Below are 17,713 nucleotides of genomic sequence, written 5' to 3'. Positions count from 1 at the left end.
TGCAGAGCAGCCAGCTCAGGTGTTTGTTTGTGTCCCTTTCTGAAGCCCTTTGGGTCCATCTCAATGGCAGCATGTGATGAAGGGACTGTCAGACTGTCCCTTCCACACTCATCTCTTTTTTTCTCTCATCTGTGGCTTGGAATGGTTTGCTGTCCCCCAGGGGCTCACTGATGCTCCATGTGTTTCTAATCTCGTGGCACAGCCGGGCTGGTTTCTCACTCGCAGCAGTGAGACGCCGGCTCCGATGTCACTCCGTTTGGTTCTGATCCGTACAAGACCTGGGGCCAGGCTCTGTTCTCATAAATGGCTTTTCCATTTGGAAATACGTGCTTCCCTTTCTGCAGTGTTTCCCTAATGGAATGTCTGGAAAGGGCCAAGAAAATTTTTATTTATTTATTTTTTCTCCATTTGCAATGCCTGGGGTTTGTTGTGGGCTCTGGGTTTATGCTGTGGTTCGTTACTGATGCAGGTTTCCTGGGGGTTGTAAGATGATCTAAAGCAATCTGACTGGTTGAGCTGACTCAGAAGTGACTCTCCTGAATCACTCCCAGGCAGCTGAGCTGTCTCAGGATCTGACTGCAGGAGACTCATCTGCTTGTCAATAAAGATAAGATGTTCTGTATGTCCTCAGAATATCAAAAATTTGTTAAACCCTTTGGTTTTGTATTTCCAAAAAACTCATGTTAGTGCCCTCTTTTTCAAGTAACAGTTATTAATCTCCAGTGCAGTATCTGAAATGCACCTGTCTTTCCCTCTTGGCACATGAACAAAAATTTATAAAATATGAGCTAAAATAGGCACTGTGGAAAACAGAGTCATACAGAGAAAAAATTTAAAAACCTGCCTCCTGAACAAGACAAACACCTGTGAAAAAGATCCATCTGGTACTTTTTCTGGATAAATAGCATAAAAAAATAAGGTGGTAAGTAAGACCTAAACTTTTCTTCATGTCCTAAATGTACTGAATGTGCATCCTTCTTCCTTGTCATAGTGAATTGCAGAGGTGATTTTGGATGGCCTGAGGAAGTGAGGACTCTCCACTTTGGAGGTCTGTAACTACAGGTTAAACAGACTTCCCCAGCAGTGCCATAGGTAGAGTTCATTGTACCAAAGATCACGGTAATGGATTTGCTGGTTTCTTGAGTTCTCATGCTGTGTTCCTGTGATTTGGTTCTTTGGAGCCACACGCTGAAAAGATCGTGATGAAGATTAATTCAGAGTGCGCAGCAACTGGACGTGAAGGGTCACTGGTTTGTGGTTGTAAGATCTCAGCCTCAAAAAGAGGGATTTTATTCTACCCGCTAGTAGAAACTTGTCAAAATGTAATTTTTTTTCCTAAGCTGCTTCTGGTTTTTAATCAAAACTTCCTGATTTCCGGACAACACCACTCTGATTTGTAAGTGGCACCGGTATAATTTGTGTCACCACAACACCAGTCCCTCAGCTGCATGTGCTCTTTCAAGTGTACATGTGTGAATACTGCTTTCAGAAAGCCTCGTGTCACAGAGCAATCATTGTAGCAGTTGCAAGAAATACTTGTATTTCCTCCTTCTTGTCTGTCTTAAAGGAAAAAGCCCAATCTTTCAAATCCATTTACAGCCACATGGTTTTATGTAACCCAGCAGGAAATAGTCCTTTGTCTTCTTGCAGAGGATGAGTGTAGTGGAAGGTTCTGCTGCATCCTGTGGGCTTTTGGTGCCTGAGAAATTTCTCTCCTGGCCTCCACTGGTCTCACTTTCCTTCTCTTTCCATACCCACCCCTGCATTCACAGGATCTTAGTTGAATCTGGCCCACCATTGCTGCAGCAAGTATAGCATCACCAAGGTGCTGAACAGGCAGCCTTTGATGCTCTGGATTTCTTGCAGCAGGTAATTTTGAGGCATGACCTGGACTTTGTTTAGCACAGGTGCCCAGTGTTAATTCAGGTGCTTGGCACTTCCCTGCTATTTATTAACTCGTCCAAAAGCCACAGTGGAACCTAGCATTTGGTTGTGAACAAACTGATCTCAGGGACTGCCTTTTGTTTGTAGTGTGTCTGGGACAGTGAGTTTCTGCTCTGGGAATAAATACTTTGGAACATATCTTCGGATTCTTTGCAAGAGAACCACTCCTCTTCAGCTATCTCCTGTGTCCTCATGCTGCTGGTTGGGAAGTGGCATTTCCACCATGCTGATCCCAAGAAGGGGACCCACTCTTACCCTTCACAGGGAAAAAGTGAGGGCTGGTTCTGTCTAAATCAGCATGGAAAAATATTGTGCAGCGTGAGGCTGAATTCCATCCAAACATAAATAGAGTAGCATGCCCCAGAATATCTTCTTGGTCTAAATCTTGCTCAGAAGTCGAAAGTCCCAAGTACCAATAAAGTCACTGACTAATGAACATTACTCAGTTCCTTTGGGTGCTTGGCTAGGGGCACTCATAGTTTCCAGTCATACGATTACTCCTTTTTTACTTTATGCCATCCTGTTTTCCTTTAGTCTTTCAGCTTTAAAGAAATATTGAGTAACTCTGTGTTCTGCTTCTTAATGGCAAAGTCAAGGGATTCCAGAGACACGGATATTTTCCTGCTACCTGGAAACACCTTCTCTATCTCAGTGCCAGCTGATGTGTTAGCTTCCTGGTTTATTTTCCATCATCTTTTCTGAGTCTCTCTTTCTCACCCCTTTTCCACTGGAACCATAAACAAGTTGGGATTTTCCAAGAAGTGGGGATGAATCGGCACCAGGACATCTGCTCTGCACGATGGGTTTTTGATGATCAGACAGGAAAGGATTAAAATCTAAATCTGAAGTTTGGCAAATGATTTCAGTAAAAACTTTAGGGAAGGCCAGCCCCAGTTTCTGGACAACTCATTTTTGACTGCCAGTGGAGGTACAAAGAACAGCCAGCTTCCAGACGAGTCCTTAGTCTGGCACATGAGGAACCTTCAGTTCCTTGTGGTGTCTTGCAGGAGTTTACCTACAGGAATAAATGTCTACGTGGTACATGAGACCTGTGAGTCCTTGAGCTGCCATTGACACCTTGTCCTGGGTCATTCAGAACTGCGCCAGCATTTAGTGTCTTGCAGCATTCAGTGTCGTCTCCCAGCACCTCGTGCCCAGGGTTGTCTTTGGATGGGCAGTGACTCTGCTGAGAGGTCTTGCACTTCTGTACCAAATGGAGCTTCTGGTGTTGTGATTTCAAGTGAGCAACCATTTCCTCAGCTAAATTCACTCCTGTTGTACCTGAGATACAGGTACATGTCCGAGGACCGTGACTCCTTTAGAAAATTGTGTGACTTGGAAAGTGGTTTCACACATTCAGATCAGAGTGTGAGTTCATGGTGGCTTGAGCTGGGTCTCTGAGAGCAGTCCTGAGTGGCAGATGAGCCATTCCACCTGACATGGGCCCAGGTGATCTGTGTTGGCTGGTGAAGGGGTATGTGCTGCCTGCTTCCTAAATCTGGCCCAGTTATTTATTTTTCACAGAACTAACACCAAAGTATGTGTGGACTATAGAGCAGCTGCCACTGAAATTTACTGGGATGTAGTTTCTGCACTAATTATCTATAATTTCTGACACCTGCCACAATCCCATTCTGTGGCTGTGCCATGCTGGTATATTTGACTTATGTCATTCTGGGCATTGCATGAAAGTATCACCCACCAGTGAAATACCTTCATCTGTGGAATCTAGCACAGTAGATCTTGGATGGCAGCACCACATCTCAGATTGTGAGAAGGGATCAAGAAGAATCCCAGATCCAATTGACCATGGCAAATCCAATTCAAACTGTAAAGGGATATTTTTCCTCCCATTAGGCAGAATGTGATTAATTTCCCATGTGGAAAATTGTTCAAGACAGACGTGCTCGTAAATTATGGCTTAAGAGATCCTATTACTTTCAGATCCATCAAAACTTACTGTGCCTCCCAAAATAGCAATAAGAAGATAATTGTATTAACAGCCTTTCTTGTTATTTGATGTATGATGGACATAGGCTGTAAGGTTATTTTCTTACAGTTTAGAGCCTTCATTTAAGGATGGATGCTTTGACATTTGTGGACATTAACAACAGTCCTTGGTTTCTGACATTTAAAATAAAAATGTTACAGAAAAGTTTTTAAAATAGGGGATTGAAAGCTAATAGGTGTCAATGAGCCTACATTTTAAAACATAGCATCCTCTGGAGATGAGGACTTAAAAACTTCTTATCTGAAAAGATACATGGATTTACCAGCAGGGATTCTTGAATCATCTCATCTAGGAGGGGCTGGTGACATAACTAACTTGGCTGATTGTGAAATTCACTTAGGATACACAAATTTGGAGCTGACTGAAAAACATTGGAGGAGGATTTCATAATATACATGGCAAAAAGGGAGTTTGGTTGTGGTAAGCACGAGGCAGTGGAGAGGACTGGGGGGAGAAGAACCATTGCAATCTAGGAAAGAGATTTCAGTGGCTCTGTGGGTGTTTCCATGAAAACTTCAGCTCAACAGTCAGCAGCAGTCAGAAAGCCAAAGGTGGTGTTAAAAAGAATTAGGCAAAGAATGGGGAAGAAAACCCAGAGCTTTATTCATTGTGAATACTGTGTGCAGGTCTGTGTTGCTTCTCAGAAAGTGTAATAAAGTAAAGTGCTGAGAAGGATGACAGGTGATTACAGAGGTGAATTGGCTTTTGTAGAACAGGAGTAAATATACTAAAAGTCTTCAATCTTGAACAATGTGATGGTTGAGATAGAGTAGAAGTTTGTGAAATCACTAAAAATTTGAGTGAGGAAAACATGATTAATTTTATTTCTCAGAAAGCAAAAACCAGGTGCAGCCTGCGAAATCTGAAAAGCAGGCTTAAAGTGAACAAAAGGAAGTATGAAATCACAAGCTGTGTGATTAAATAATGAAATTCATTTACAGAGGACTCTATAGGGACCACAAAATCTGTAGATTCAAAAATACACTAGAGCAGTTTCTGTAGGATGAAGCCAACATTGGTTGCTAAACGTCATTTTCTAATTCTCAAAATGTCTGTGCTCTGCTGTGTGGGAATAGAAAGTGTGTATCAGGACAAGGATCGTGTACACTGTTCTTGAGTTTCTTGCCTGTCTTTCGCTGTCCACTCTTGTAGACAGGGAGCTGGATTGCAGAGATCTTTGGCCAAAACGCAGCAGTCCTACACCGCTGCAACAAAGTGGATTAAAGCTTCCATCCCCTTTTAGTGTGTAATAGCCACTGGTGGAGCTGCATTCTCGAACTGCTGCAGCTAAACACATAGATAGTGGTCCTCCATCTAGAGGTGGAGGAGATGGCATCTGTCCATTCTTGACCTTCTGCTGGGCGACCGCAAGTCTGCAGGCTGGACCACCTCAGAGGGGTTACCTGAGGTACCCAATAGTGTGACTCTGTAACTCCATCCAGACCTGAATAGCACTGCACACCAGGACACAAAGGCAGACAGCGTTTGGGGAGCTGCCATTCCTGTGTGGTGGCACAGGGAGAGAAAGACAGGTTTGTTTGCGGGGTGGATTTTGTTAGCAGTCAGTCCCGTTTGGCGGCTCAGTGTCTCTGTGGCTTCAAATGCAATTAATCAGGGCCCAGAAGGGTAATTACTAGCTCGCATTCCTAATTCAGATTTCTGTGCCTATTCATGTTAGTGTTTTTTCTTTAATTTAGCAGTAAAGTTGGGGTTGTTTTTATGCTGCTGGCCCAGTGATTCTCATTAAAAATAAAATTAAAAAACCAAAACATTACTTTCCAGTCCACCTTTTTTAATTCTCCTTGGGAAATGAGAAGCCCATATTAACTGTGAGAGGGCAACAAAACTGTGCATGGTCCTAGGGTCCTGGTGTCACTTTGGCTGAAGACACTTTTCCTTTCATAGGGTGAGTAATTGCTCGTAGCATTAATCTCTGAAAGAGGCTTTTTATTCTGCAGTGGGCAAAGCTGTTGACATCTGACAGTGCTGTTTCCTCCTTTGATCACATAAGCACCTTGCTGAACCCAGGAGAAGGCAGCCAGGGAAAGCTGGGGATGCTCAGCATCTGAAGGTCCAGGGCAGCAGCTCTGTCCTCTTGCAGCCTTAACACTGTGTTTACTTGCACGTGGAAGATTTGAGAGGAATTTTTCAGATTGTCCTCCACTGTCTTCTGGCAGCAGCAGGCACCGCTGGTGCCAAGTCACACTTGAGCGTAGTTTGCATTAAGTGGCCTGAGCTGGAAGCAGCTGACGTGCTCACACACAGAGGAGCTGGGTGTGAAGGAGGCTGGTTATCAGATAAGTAATTATAAAATCATTTCCCTGTTCCTGTGCACCGGCTGAGCCGTGATAAGTGCTGCTGTGAGCACTTGGAGTCGTGCAGCTGGAGCAGTGAGAGTGAGCTTTGCTGTCCCCAGGCAGCCGAGTGACCCCACACTGGCTCGTGTTGGTGCAGGCTGCTTGTGCCCACGTGGGCCATCGTGCCCACTGCCTGCCACAGGAGTGGGGTACCCTGTATGCATCAGCTGCCGTGGCTTCACGGCCAAGAGTTAGAGAGAAGGTGCTACTGGGTGGCCTGGCCCCAGACCTGACCCAGAGGCTGTTTGATCAGGCAGTGTGATGTGGTGGGTTGGCCTTGGCTGGACATCAGGTGCCCCTAAAGCTGCTGTATCACTCTCCTTCTCAGCAGGACAGGCAAGGGGGAAATAAGATGGGAAAAAACAACTTGTGGGTCAAGATAAAGGCAGTTTGATAAAGTGAAAGCGAAGGTCACACGTAGAAGCAAAGGAAAATGAAGGATTTATTCTCTACTTCCCATCAGCAGGCCATGTCTGGCCACTTCCTGGAAGTGGAGCTTCATTATGTGTAATGATTGCTGTGGAAGACAAGTGTCATAAATAATGAATGCCTCTCCTTTCTCCTCCTTTCTCTCAGCTCTTACTACTGAGATGATGTCATATGGTTTGGAATATCCCTTCAGTCAGTTTGGGTCAGCTGCCCTGGCTATGTCCCCTCCCAAGATTTTGCCCACCCCAGCCTTCTGGTGGTGATGATGGCAGTGTTAGACAGCTGTGAGGCTGTGTGAGAGCTGCTTCTGGAGCAGCCAAAACACTGGGGTGTTATCAACACCTTTCCAGCTACAGGTACAAAGTACAGCACCGTGCTCTGCTGCTGTGGGAAAAATCATCTCCATCTCAGCCAGATGTAATCAATACCTGTGGGCACAAGTCCTGGCTGGGTCATTGCACTGCAGGCTCAGAGGAGGCAGGGCAAGGGGGGCAGGTCTGTCTTGGAAGTTGGCACAGGTTGGTGCGAAGATGACTGCACCAGTCAGAGCCCCAAAGTGTGCTGGAAATAAAAGTGCTTATTTCTCTTCTCCTGAAACCCAGAAACTGGTCATCCCTGCTTAAAAGTGTATGCTTGTGAGCCTTTGAAACAGCAGTAGCTTTATCAGGGATCAGGGCAGGCAGAGAGGAAATCCCTACCAGAGATTGTCTTAATAACACTTAAAAGTAAGATGTATTGAAGAGGTGTGTCTGGAACCAGAGGGTGATGCCTGTGGTGGTGTCTTGGTCTGCAGATGAGCTTCTCAACTCGGGGGCCAGCCAGTTTTGGTCTGGTTGTTATTCAGCAGCTTCTTCTGTACCTGCCGTCATCTAGTGAAAACTCAGCTTAAAACTAGTCAGCAGTTTCACCTGGAGGACTCCAGGAGAGCACTTTGATTTAGGAACAGTGCTCTGTTTTGCGAAGCACAAGGGATTTAATTTCTTACTACAACTCTCTGAAATCCTAGCAGATGATTTCCAGCCTCTGACTAGCACAGACACCTAGTTTGTTTGCTGCCATGATGTTTCTTTGTTTAATTTGTGTGTTAATTGGTGCCTTCCAAATACCATAGCTGCTCTGTGGAGCACTGTCCCTGCCACTCTGACTGCTGAATTTCACCTCCTACAATGTGGGACATGTGTAAACTGGCAGCTGACCTAATCAAGGTCTTCCACTGGAGAGAGTTTTGCCTCTTTCGTGGCAGAAATTTGGAATTTGTTTTCAATTAAAATAAATGATCAGGAACATTTTTCTGGCCCTAGATGGCAAGGTAGGTGTATTTTCATTCTGCATGTGATCAGCAGAGGGATCTAGGGACTGGCTTTATGGCTTTCATTAGCGTGTGCTCATTTTGTGACCTTGTGAAGCCGCCTTTGCATCCCTACCCCTCAATTTCCCCTTGCAATGTTCCTGTAAGAACACACGCTGTGGCACCGCGTTACTGCATGACCAATCTCCCTGTAATAATAACTTTGACCTACGTGGTGTGGGTGCAAATATTATTTTATTCACAGCTCCAGTTCTCAACCAGCTTAAGGGTGGAGTCTCCTGAGCAGTGTTATTGCCCATCACTCCAGAGGATGTGGCTGGGACCTCACTGTGCTTTTCCTGTGTAGTTTGGCAGGGGTGTGGTGCACATCCATCCCCCTGCAGTGACCCTGCTCTAGGGTCTCTTGTCACAGTGGATGTAGCCCAAAGGCTCCCTGTTGGCAAGGCTGGTGCTGGCCCAGGGCCTCTGAGGTTGTGTCTCAGGCTTAGTGTCACATCAGCTCCTGCATGAATGACAGGTCTCATAAGACAGTGTAAATGTTTTAATAGGCTCTGTTCCTTAAGGGTCCTGCTTTAAAAGATTGAGGTGGGACCATATGGTCCTTTCTTGGAGGTCCATACCACTCAGTGTCAGTAGGAAGACACCTGGTGACTTTACCAGACCCCAGTGAGCAAGGTGGTACTTGATGTGGGTTTGGAAAGAGCAGAGGAAGAGTTTTGTTAGTGTAGCTGCAGGGAATGGTCTTGTCCTTTAGGAAGTGTTTTTTATGGTTGAGGTGACACAAAGGCATTTGAGAGGATCTTTCCTTGTCCCACTCAGGAGTCAGGCACTGAAGTAGCTCAGATGAAATAACCATTTTCACCAGCAAATGCATAATACGCACAGGAACTGCTGCTTCCCAAAGTTGTTGGGCCAACATACAGTGATCCACATCGTTCCAGCACTGCTCAGGGAGTGAAAGGTACTCTGGAACATAGCTGTGCAGACTGTGGCACCCTAATGATTTAGGGTATCTCAGGTTAGGAGCCACTCTGCCTTGGTGAAGGCAGGACAGTGGCGCCGCTGACACAGGAGGAAAACCAAGCGTTTAATGAGATGTAGTGGTTGATATTTCTCTGATCAGTTTGGTGAGTTTGATGCAGGAATTACTATGTTCATTATTTAAGCCTTGGTGGTTTTGCACGTTAAATGACTTGGTCCTGGATACTTGGAAATGGATCTTTTTGGAGGTTGTTCAACAAAATGAAACAAATAATGCAGTGGCTGTGATTCTTATCTTAGGGGAGGAGCATGCATAGGTAAGGGTGGTGGTTTGGATCTGCACAGGCTTTCCTGGTTTTCTGTGCCTTTTGCTCTCAGCACAGCAAAGATTGTGCAAAGAGCAGGACACTCCTGCATCCTCTGCATGAGGAAGCCCTGCTGTTTCCTAAGGCATTGTTTCTCAAGTGTTTTGGAAGCCTGACCCTCTTTTGGCTCCTTGTCTCTGTGGGACTCGGAATTATCATTGTGTTGGTTCCTCCAGGTGAGGGTGTGCCAGTTGCTGGCTGAACACCCTCCTCCCTCTGCCCTCAGACACACTGACTGCTTTCTGCAATTAAGAGCTCCTGCCTGTTTGCAGGATAATGTAGCACTTGCAACCAGCAATTACACACAAGTTCACTTTCCCCCTTGGAGAAGTTGAGCTGTGCAGTTCAAGGAGGCACCGATTTCACTGCAGAAATTGAAGACCTGACCCACTGAATCAACAGTTCCAACATTTTACAACCACCCACAGACTGGGAACTTCAGTTTTAAGGGTTCTGGGGTCTTGTGCTTATACTGAGATCCTCTTGTGTGGGGTAGATGCTTTACTTTGCTGTACCCTGGTGGTAAAGTTGTTTTAAGTGAGGTGGTGATGGATCTCTGGACTGATGCTCACAGGTCAGCAGGGAGCTGCCCCACAGTGAAAAAATTGAAAGGATAATTTTGTGCAGCTTCTGCCTGCTCTTTCCAGACCAAACTCTGTATAATTTGCCTGCACCATGATTCCCGCTTTGCTTTGGAGAGGTGAGAGATTTGCAACTGGGACATCTGAAGAGGAGATAACAGGATTAATGGGTTGTTTGGGTGACAGCAGGAAGATACAGAGCAATATGAAGTAGCTCTTGGCCTATACAAAATATTCTACAAACACAGCTTGAGATTTGCACCCCGTGGCCTGCATCTGTCACTCCTGGATTTCAATGTCAGTGCTCATGGCTTTTCATTCCAGCTGTGCCTGATGCTTGAATTCACAAAGTGTATGCTAGCAGAGCTGCTCTGGAGCCGGTGCTGTTGACCCTGCAGGACAATAGCCACCTCTCCAGACACTGCAAAACAGCCAGGTTCAGAGGTAGGAGCTCTTTGGAAGGGAATCCAGCCTCACCACTTGCCTGTCTTTGGTTTCCTTTCTAATTCGTGTAAGGGCATATTCTGTTTGTCCTTTCTAATGGAGGAAGATTTCTCTTCCTGGTGATACTCTTATACAAGCTGTGTTACTTCCCATGCTTTATTGCTTCTCAGTGATTTTCTTTAACATTGCAGCTTATGCTCATTAAAAACAGGATCCAAGGGCAGGAGGACACTGTCCCCACCATCCCCCACATCTCAGGGCAGTATTGTTATTGCTTGTGTGGCTTTCCTGGCTGCCCCATCTGTCTCCATCACCTCTTGTCACCTTCCATAGTAATTCCTGCTGATTAGCAAAGGCCTTTATCAGCTGAGGCTCTTTGGCAAGACAAGTTCAGCCAACAGTTCTGACTCTGTCACGAGTTTCTACTTATTAAAAAAGTCCTTCCCCCTCCCTTTCCATAGGTGGAAACACTATGAATCATTTCCCTCCCCTTTCTTTGTCAGGAGCAAATGCCATCAGTGTTAGGACCCTGGCACTGACTTTCTGACTCCAGGAAATCATGGGTGAAACAATCCATGGAAACTGGAATCCCCATTTAAAAGTAAGTTATTATTTTGTAAGGAACACACCTCCCTTCTGGCTGCTATCAGATTGCCATCTGATTGACAATCACACGTACTTCCATGAGAAAAAGAATTTTTTTGCTCTATTCCATAGCGTTGTGCTATTGATTTGTCTGTTTTGCACTGCAAGGTGGCAGTGCATGTTTAAATGCTCCATTTAGAAGATAGATTATGTGTCAGGTGCCTGAGAGCTCTGGCAGGACCCTGAGGTGGATGTCACTGCTTAAATGGGTTGAGGGGAATTTGTGTCATATTTGGTTGCAAGCTCGTGCTTATTTGGTGTATAAAATAATTCAAACAGCCATGTGTAAGAATTGGAAGCCTTCATAAAAATACTTGAACAGCAAAATAGTTTTAGTTACACTGGAAGAAGCTTCTTAGCTCAAAAAGAGAACCTGTAACTGCATGAGGGCTAAATTCTTTATTTTTGTTTACTGATGCGACTGATGCAGTGTAACTGCAAGAAGAGTCAGACCTCATCTCCCCAGTACCTCTGAGAATTTGATCTTGGGTTAAACATATTGCATGGCAATACATAGAGACTGGTACCTCCCAGGTTTTCAGGTAAAAAAGGCAGAGAATCAACAGCCCAGTAACAAGAACAACATGAAGAGGCAGAAGCAGGAGCTCTTTCCTGCTCCTGGGAGACAGAACTGACAAAACCTCTACAGCTGGAGCTTCTGTAGTCGAAGCAGCACATGTCTCTTTTAAACATAAATCAAATGAGACATTAGAGTATTTCTAATGCTCCCATTAGTCTTCAGGCTGTCCACTGTAGAATATTTATCATATGGCTTGCTTCATGTACTGCATTCAGAAGCGTGGTGATGGCGCTTGAAATTCAGGATTAAATGTCAGGAAGCATTTGTCCATCATGCCTTTGATAGTGCATTTGGTCTCAGTCTCTGGCCGAGGATCTTTGCGTCAAACCATTGGTGTCCTTAGGCCAATCCATCACCCAGACACACCTGGAAATGAGACTCAAGCTCAGCAATCAGAGTAAGACCAAGAGTTGAATCTGTTCTCTGTCAGGTTTGGAAGGGAGCTAAAAACAATTTCCCTGCCTCCTTGTTGCCCCTGCAGGAGCTGCTGCTCACTGTCTGGCTCCAAAGGAGCAGCAGAGCTGGCAGCTCAGGACTGAGCCACTGGCACAATGGTGGGAAGGGGACAAAGGCATCCCTGAAAGGCCTCAAGGCCTTCCAAGATATGCAGCACCACTCCTTGGCAGTGAAAGGTGTGATCAGGAGATTTGTTTTAGAGACTGTCTTAGAGCTTACAAATCACCAGTCAGGGCAGTGGCTGCTGACAGCTGGCATCTGCTGTGGTTGTAGGGGCTGTGTGCTATATATCCCCCTTTCTTGAAGAGGAAAGACAGGATTCTCCTGCCAGGCATCCCCTCAGGGACTTGTAGTGTTTCTTTGCCTGGTGCTGTCCCACCTCGAGACCGTGTTCCACAGTGTCACCAAACCCCACGGGAGCTGGGTTTCTTCCCTGTGCAAACCACACCCTTGGCTATTACAGACCATTAGGCTGTGGACTCTTCTGGTGCACCCAGCACAGGCCTGTGGGCTAATGGGAGCCACCAGAGGGTTTGGATGCATTTAGACTGGTTTGTTCTTGGGCCTCATGGCACTTGTTAAAAGTTACTCCAAGTATGAGATGATGCAGGAATAAAGTGATATTCTCAGGATACATTTAAGCTTACAGAATCAGCAGCTGCCAGATATTCAGTCTCCTGCATAGCTTTATTATTCCCACTTTGTGCACCCACTGTGTATACAGAAGGAAACTTGGGTCTTTTGAGAGAGGAGGTGTGTGGTCGTGAAATTAAAGACTACATATATACAGTTATATATATATACACACAGAGATGAAGGGATGACTTAAGATGTCCTCTACTATGTTAAACCTGATACTTTGCCTCTTATCCATATTAATTTCCTAGGAATAATATTTTCTTTAAAGAAAAAAATGATAAAAATAAATACTGTTATCCTGCATTAGCAGCAGGGCTGGAGCCCTGTCTTTCCCATGTCTCTCTTTCCAATTGCTGCTGTCTTCAGAGCCCTTCCTAACATGTGCCAGACCTCCCTCGGCCCTGTCCAAGCCTGGCACACCAGTGAATGAAATATTTGCATGAGGCAGCGTCATCTCATGTAGTTTATGACTGTCCATCTGAATCGAGACAGACTTCCTGCTCACTTCCTAGCCAGGCTGCAGCAAGGTTAAAAGCCACTCATCCTTCTGTAAAATGGGGCTGTAGTGCCTGAGGAGGCTTAAAAGAGCTGCAGTAAAATTCAGGAGAGAGTAAGCATTGCTCTGTGCACTCACAGAGAATAGATCCCTTTGTTTTAGATGTGGTGCATGAGGTACATAATGCCATGTACAAGTGGTACACTAACCGCTACTGCACCCTCACGAGGAAATTGCCTGGGCTGTTCTGCATTTACCAGCCACCCTGGAACTTCCCCACTTGATGCTGGTGCTGGGTGAAATGCTCCCATCCAGAGGGCTCCCTGCTGGCTGATGTGCTCCTGCTGCCCAGCTCTCTGCCTTCCCTGCATTTATGGTGGCCCTACCTCCCTTGTCAGGCAAAGCTTTCCATCGATGGGGTCTGCACTCACTTGGAGAAGGTAAAGAACGCGCAACATGGGTCTCTCACATTCCCTTCCTTCTCCAGTCCTGTGGGACCTCCCTTGCTTTCAGAGGAAGACTAGGAGAAAAGGAGGAGCTGGAGAGAGCAGTAGTGACTCGCACTGGGTTTGCAGTGGTTCCTGCTGGTTGGTTGTGGTGGCTGTGACTGAGCTTCTATCAGCATGGTCTGTCTTCCCAGACAAGTGAAGAAGCTGGGCATTTGGGGATCTGTCCCTCCTTAGAGGTACTTCAGTGACTGTCAATGAGACTTCTCTGCCTGAATCCCTCCAGAATTTGTGAGGGGGTCCCTCCTTGCTGCCCATCAGAACTGGATGTGTTTGCAGTGTGTCCTTGTTTCTCTTCTTGTTTTTATTTTGTTGACTGCAACTCCTTGGTGCTCTAAAAGACCCAGTCTTCTCCAGATCTCAGCTTTGAATGCCATACTGGACTGGGCAGCTACAGATCTTCCCCACTGGCCTCATCGAGCCTTTTCCAGTTTCCAGCAGTAGAAGGAAAATCTTCCTTTTGCTGACAAGGTTAAAATGGAAGCGCCTTCTGGACTTCGTTTTGTCCCAACATCACAGTTGCCCTGGTATTTTCCATCTTCATCTAAGGACTGAATTAAGATTCATCATATCCTGGGGTCTTTTTTGTTTAATATAACATTCTCTGTTTAATATAACATTCTTTATTATTACTTTTAGAAAAGCTGAGTTGCATTTACAGGAGATCTTTCATGTGTTTAAGTCTTTGGTTCCTTTATGTTTTTATATGGTCACCCGTTCAACTTTCGACTCATGGCTTGAACTGAAAACAGGAAAGCCAGAAAGTGAGAATGTTTCCAAAATGTAGTTTTCTCTTTGCAGTATATTTATAAAAGTTGCAAAAACAAAATACCAAGATCTCCCACACCAGCATTTCTGGAGCACTGAGAAAGGAACTGCTCCTTTCTCTGTAGCTACCCCTACCTCTTTCCTCCCCAAAAACCCAGTTTATTGCAGTTATGTAGTACAAGTAAAGTGTGATCCTTGGGGCAGGTAATTCTCACCATTTACCGGAGAGAGAAGCACAAAAGTGAGAATGTTTCGGTGTGTCCAGGGTGGGTCAGTGCAGGAAGATGGAATTGTCACTTTCCCTCTCCGGCAGCTTTTGACTGAATTGCTCAAGCTGAAATGCTGCAATGTCTCAGACACCCATTGAAGATTTCCGGTGACACAAGGCATCACATCCTACCGGGATGGCTCAACACCAGCGTAGTAATGAGATAACCACAGGGAACCCAGAGAGATAAATTGGTGGCACCAGGAAATGGCTTTACCTCACAGCACAAACTGTTTTGTTGCCAGAATTAGGGATAAAGATAAACCACTTTCTCCTGTCTGAAACAAAAGGCTTTAACACCTTCCAGATTAGCAGCTATGGAGGAAAGAGCAAACAGAAGGGGCAGTGTCTGGGGCAGGGGGGACTTAGAGCCTTTGCTACTGGACTGTCAAAGGCTGCCATTTCATTAACCTCTCAGATTGTGTAATCAGATGAAGTCAAAGCCACATATTCAGATTTTGGATCTGATTCGATTTCTTAGTCCAGTTTCTTATCTCACAAACTATGGATGAGTATCTTATTTGCCTGTTGGCAGAAGTTTGGAGCAGGATGTGGTATAGATGTTGTGGATTTTTTTCATAGACATTTCATGGACTAAATAATGCTGGCAGATACTGTTTTTTTCTACCACAAGGAGAGTATACAATTTATTCTTGTCTCATTATATTAAAAGAAATACAGCACAAAAGGAAAAGGGAAGAAAACCACCAAAAAAGGATATGAGGATATAATCCCTTCTAGCCAAAAAAATACCAACTCTATGACATCCTTGTGTGTGGGGAAACTCAGTTCCTAGATTATTTTGATAAACTTTGTTACAATCAGTTTCACACAAAACCCGGTTGTTTATTTAATCTTAACTGCTTGCAGAAATGTCATCCAGTAAGGACGTGGGGGTCATTATTTTTTTTTTTTAGTTTCAAAAAGAGAGTTTGTTTATTTTTCTTCTGTTATTCGGTTTCTATGTGTAGATTTATAAGGGCTCTGTCACCAACAGCCCGGTATTTGCTTGTGAGCTGGGTGTGTGGTTTGTCTGCCTGGAAGGGCAGGAGCATCCACGGTGGGAGGCAGCTGAGTGGGGAGCAGATGGAGCCCAGTGATGCTTCCTGCACAAACAGCATGGACGTGCCAAAGTGACCCTGAATCAGGAGCAAGTCATAACAGTGTCAGTCCATTCCAGGGTAGTGCCATCACTACAAGGGAACCAAAACCTTTTCTGTTATCTACAGGATGAAATCAGAAACACCCCCTCTGTCCCATAAGTCTCTGGATCCTCTTCCAGCAGCTCACACAGGCAGGACTGTGGTGGCAGTCATCCAGGTTTCATGCTGACAGCCATGGTTGGAGCCAGGGATGCAACTCTGCTGATGGTCCTGCTGGGTGCTGCTGTGCTATCCCACATGGCAGGTGATGCCCCTAACCCTCCCCTTTCCTGTGTTCTCTCCGTAGGCAAGATCCTGTTCCGGAGGAGCCACGTCCGAGACGTAGCAGTGAAGAGGCTGAAGCCCATCGACGAGTACTGCAGGGTAAGGGCTCTGGGGAGGGCAGGGCAGCCCTCCTGCCTGGGGGCTCAGGGCCACCACCAGCGCTGGCATTTCCCTGCTGGATAGTGCTGGCATCCATCCCAGGGCAGGATGGTCCTTCCCAAACACCACCGAGACTAACGGGGCAGGTGGAAACAGGCTGCTCTTTGCTCCCAGGGTCCTCACAGAGTTTTCCCAGCAAACTTTATGTGCCTCATTTACTCAGTAAAGGCTTTAAGCCTCACCTGCCCTAAATGTGGATTATATTTCTACATCAGCCTCGATGATTCAGGGGTTGAGCAGGTAGAGTGGCACAACTAAGGTGGTGTTTTCTTCTGTTTTCTGCCTGTCTGTCCTCTGGTGCCACGTGAGGGACAGCAGTGGCTAGTGCAGCACTGAGGGTGGACCTGCGTCTTCCACCAGTGCTTCTCCTCATGGGAAGTGGTTGAAAGCCTGGAAATTTATTGCTGGACAGAAAAGCATGACTCTGTTGAGAAGAAGATTAGGCCACCTAATCTTTTCTTTCTAGCCTAGAGTTTATGCTTTGATGATAATTAATTCTCTGTCAGTAGAATAAAAGTCATTTCTAAGCAAGTAGGATTCCTGGTTTTTGCAGAGGTATTGAGTCCATCAGCACATTATTTAAACCCCAGACTTCCTCTTATTTCCCTGGAGGTTTTCTTTCCATTTTTAGAAAGTCAGAGGAGCAGGTGGAGGGGGAAAAAAGCATTCTCAAGAACTTCTCCAGTCAGACATTTGCTTATCCAAAATTGGAAGCAGATTGCCAAAGTGCCTGAGGCGTGCTGGGGGTGGTGGTGGTGGTGAAACCCATGCCATCTGCACCCCCAGGGTGAGGAAGCTGTGATTAAAGTCTTCTCTCATGAGATCAGGCTTTCTTGTGTGACAATTAGTGTACTGTCTTCCTGCTGGCAGCCAAATGCCTCTTTCTAAAATATGAAGGGTCTCAGTGGGTCCCCAGCCGCCCTCCTTCAGACAGGAACCGCCAGTGACAGCAGCAGCGAGGGCTGCCTGACGTCAGGCTTCACCCAGCAGATGTGTGGTGGGGAAAGCAGGGACTTTCTCATCCAGCAGTGAAATCAGTGACCAGGGGCAGCTGGTTCTCTGGGACCCCATTGTCTGTGCCCCAGACATTCCTGACCTGACCCAGCCAGGCCTGCTGGAGCTGCCCTGGTCATGGCCAAGGGGTGTGTTGTGGCTGATGGCACATTCGTTGACACTGTGATGCTGTGCTTCCTGCTCTCCTCATTTCCTTTTCCCTGTCTTGGAGAAGTCTGGCTCAGGTCATAGAATCATAGAGTGGTTTCACCTTGGTTCAGATCTGCTGCTGCTGCCCAGGCATGGCTGGATACATCCCTGAAGCCAAGCTGTTTGCTCAATCCATGTATTGACA

At 45.8% G+C, this 17,713-nt stretch overlaps 1 protein-coding gene across 4 annotated transcripts in view; it reads left to right on the top strand.

Moving 5' to 3' along the window:
• SH3PXD2A (SH3 and PX domains 2A) overlaps nt 1–17,713 on the top strand; it is a 248,910-nt gene that overhangs the window by 83,528 nt on the left and 147,669 nt on the right. For all 4 annotated transcript variants that reach the window (XM_040070646.2, XM_040070647.2, XM_040070645.2 and 1 more), the window contains exon 4: nt 16,229–16,305. In XM_040070646.2, coding sequence (XP_039926580.1) covers nt 16,229–16,305 — 77 coding nt within the window. The remainder of the gene's footprint in view (nt 1–16,228; nt 16,306–17,713) is intronic.

This window comes from Hirundo rustica, chromosome 8 (genome assembly GCF_015227805.2).
Source record: "Hirundo rustica isolate bHirRus1 chromosome 8, bHirRus1.pri.v3, whole genome shotgun sequence".
Taxonomy (NCBI): Eukaryota; Metazoa; Chordata; class Aves; order Passeriformes; family Hirundinidae; genus Hirundo; species Hirundo rustica.
The sequence above is the reverse complement of the archived record's forward strand: the minus strand, read 5'-3'. Positions and strand labels throughout refer to the sequence as shown.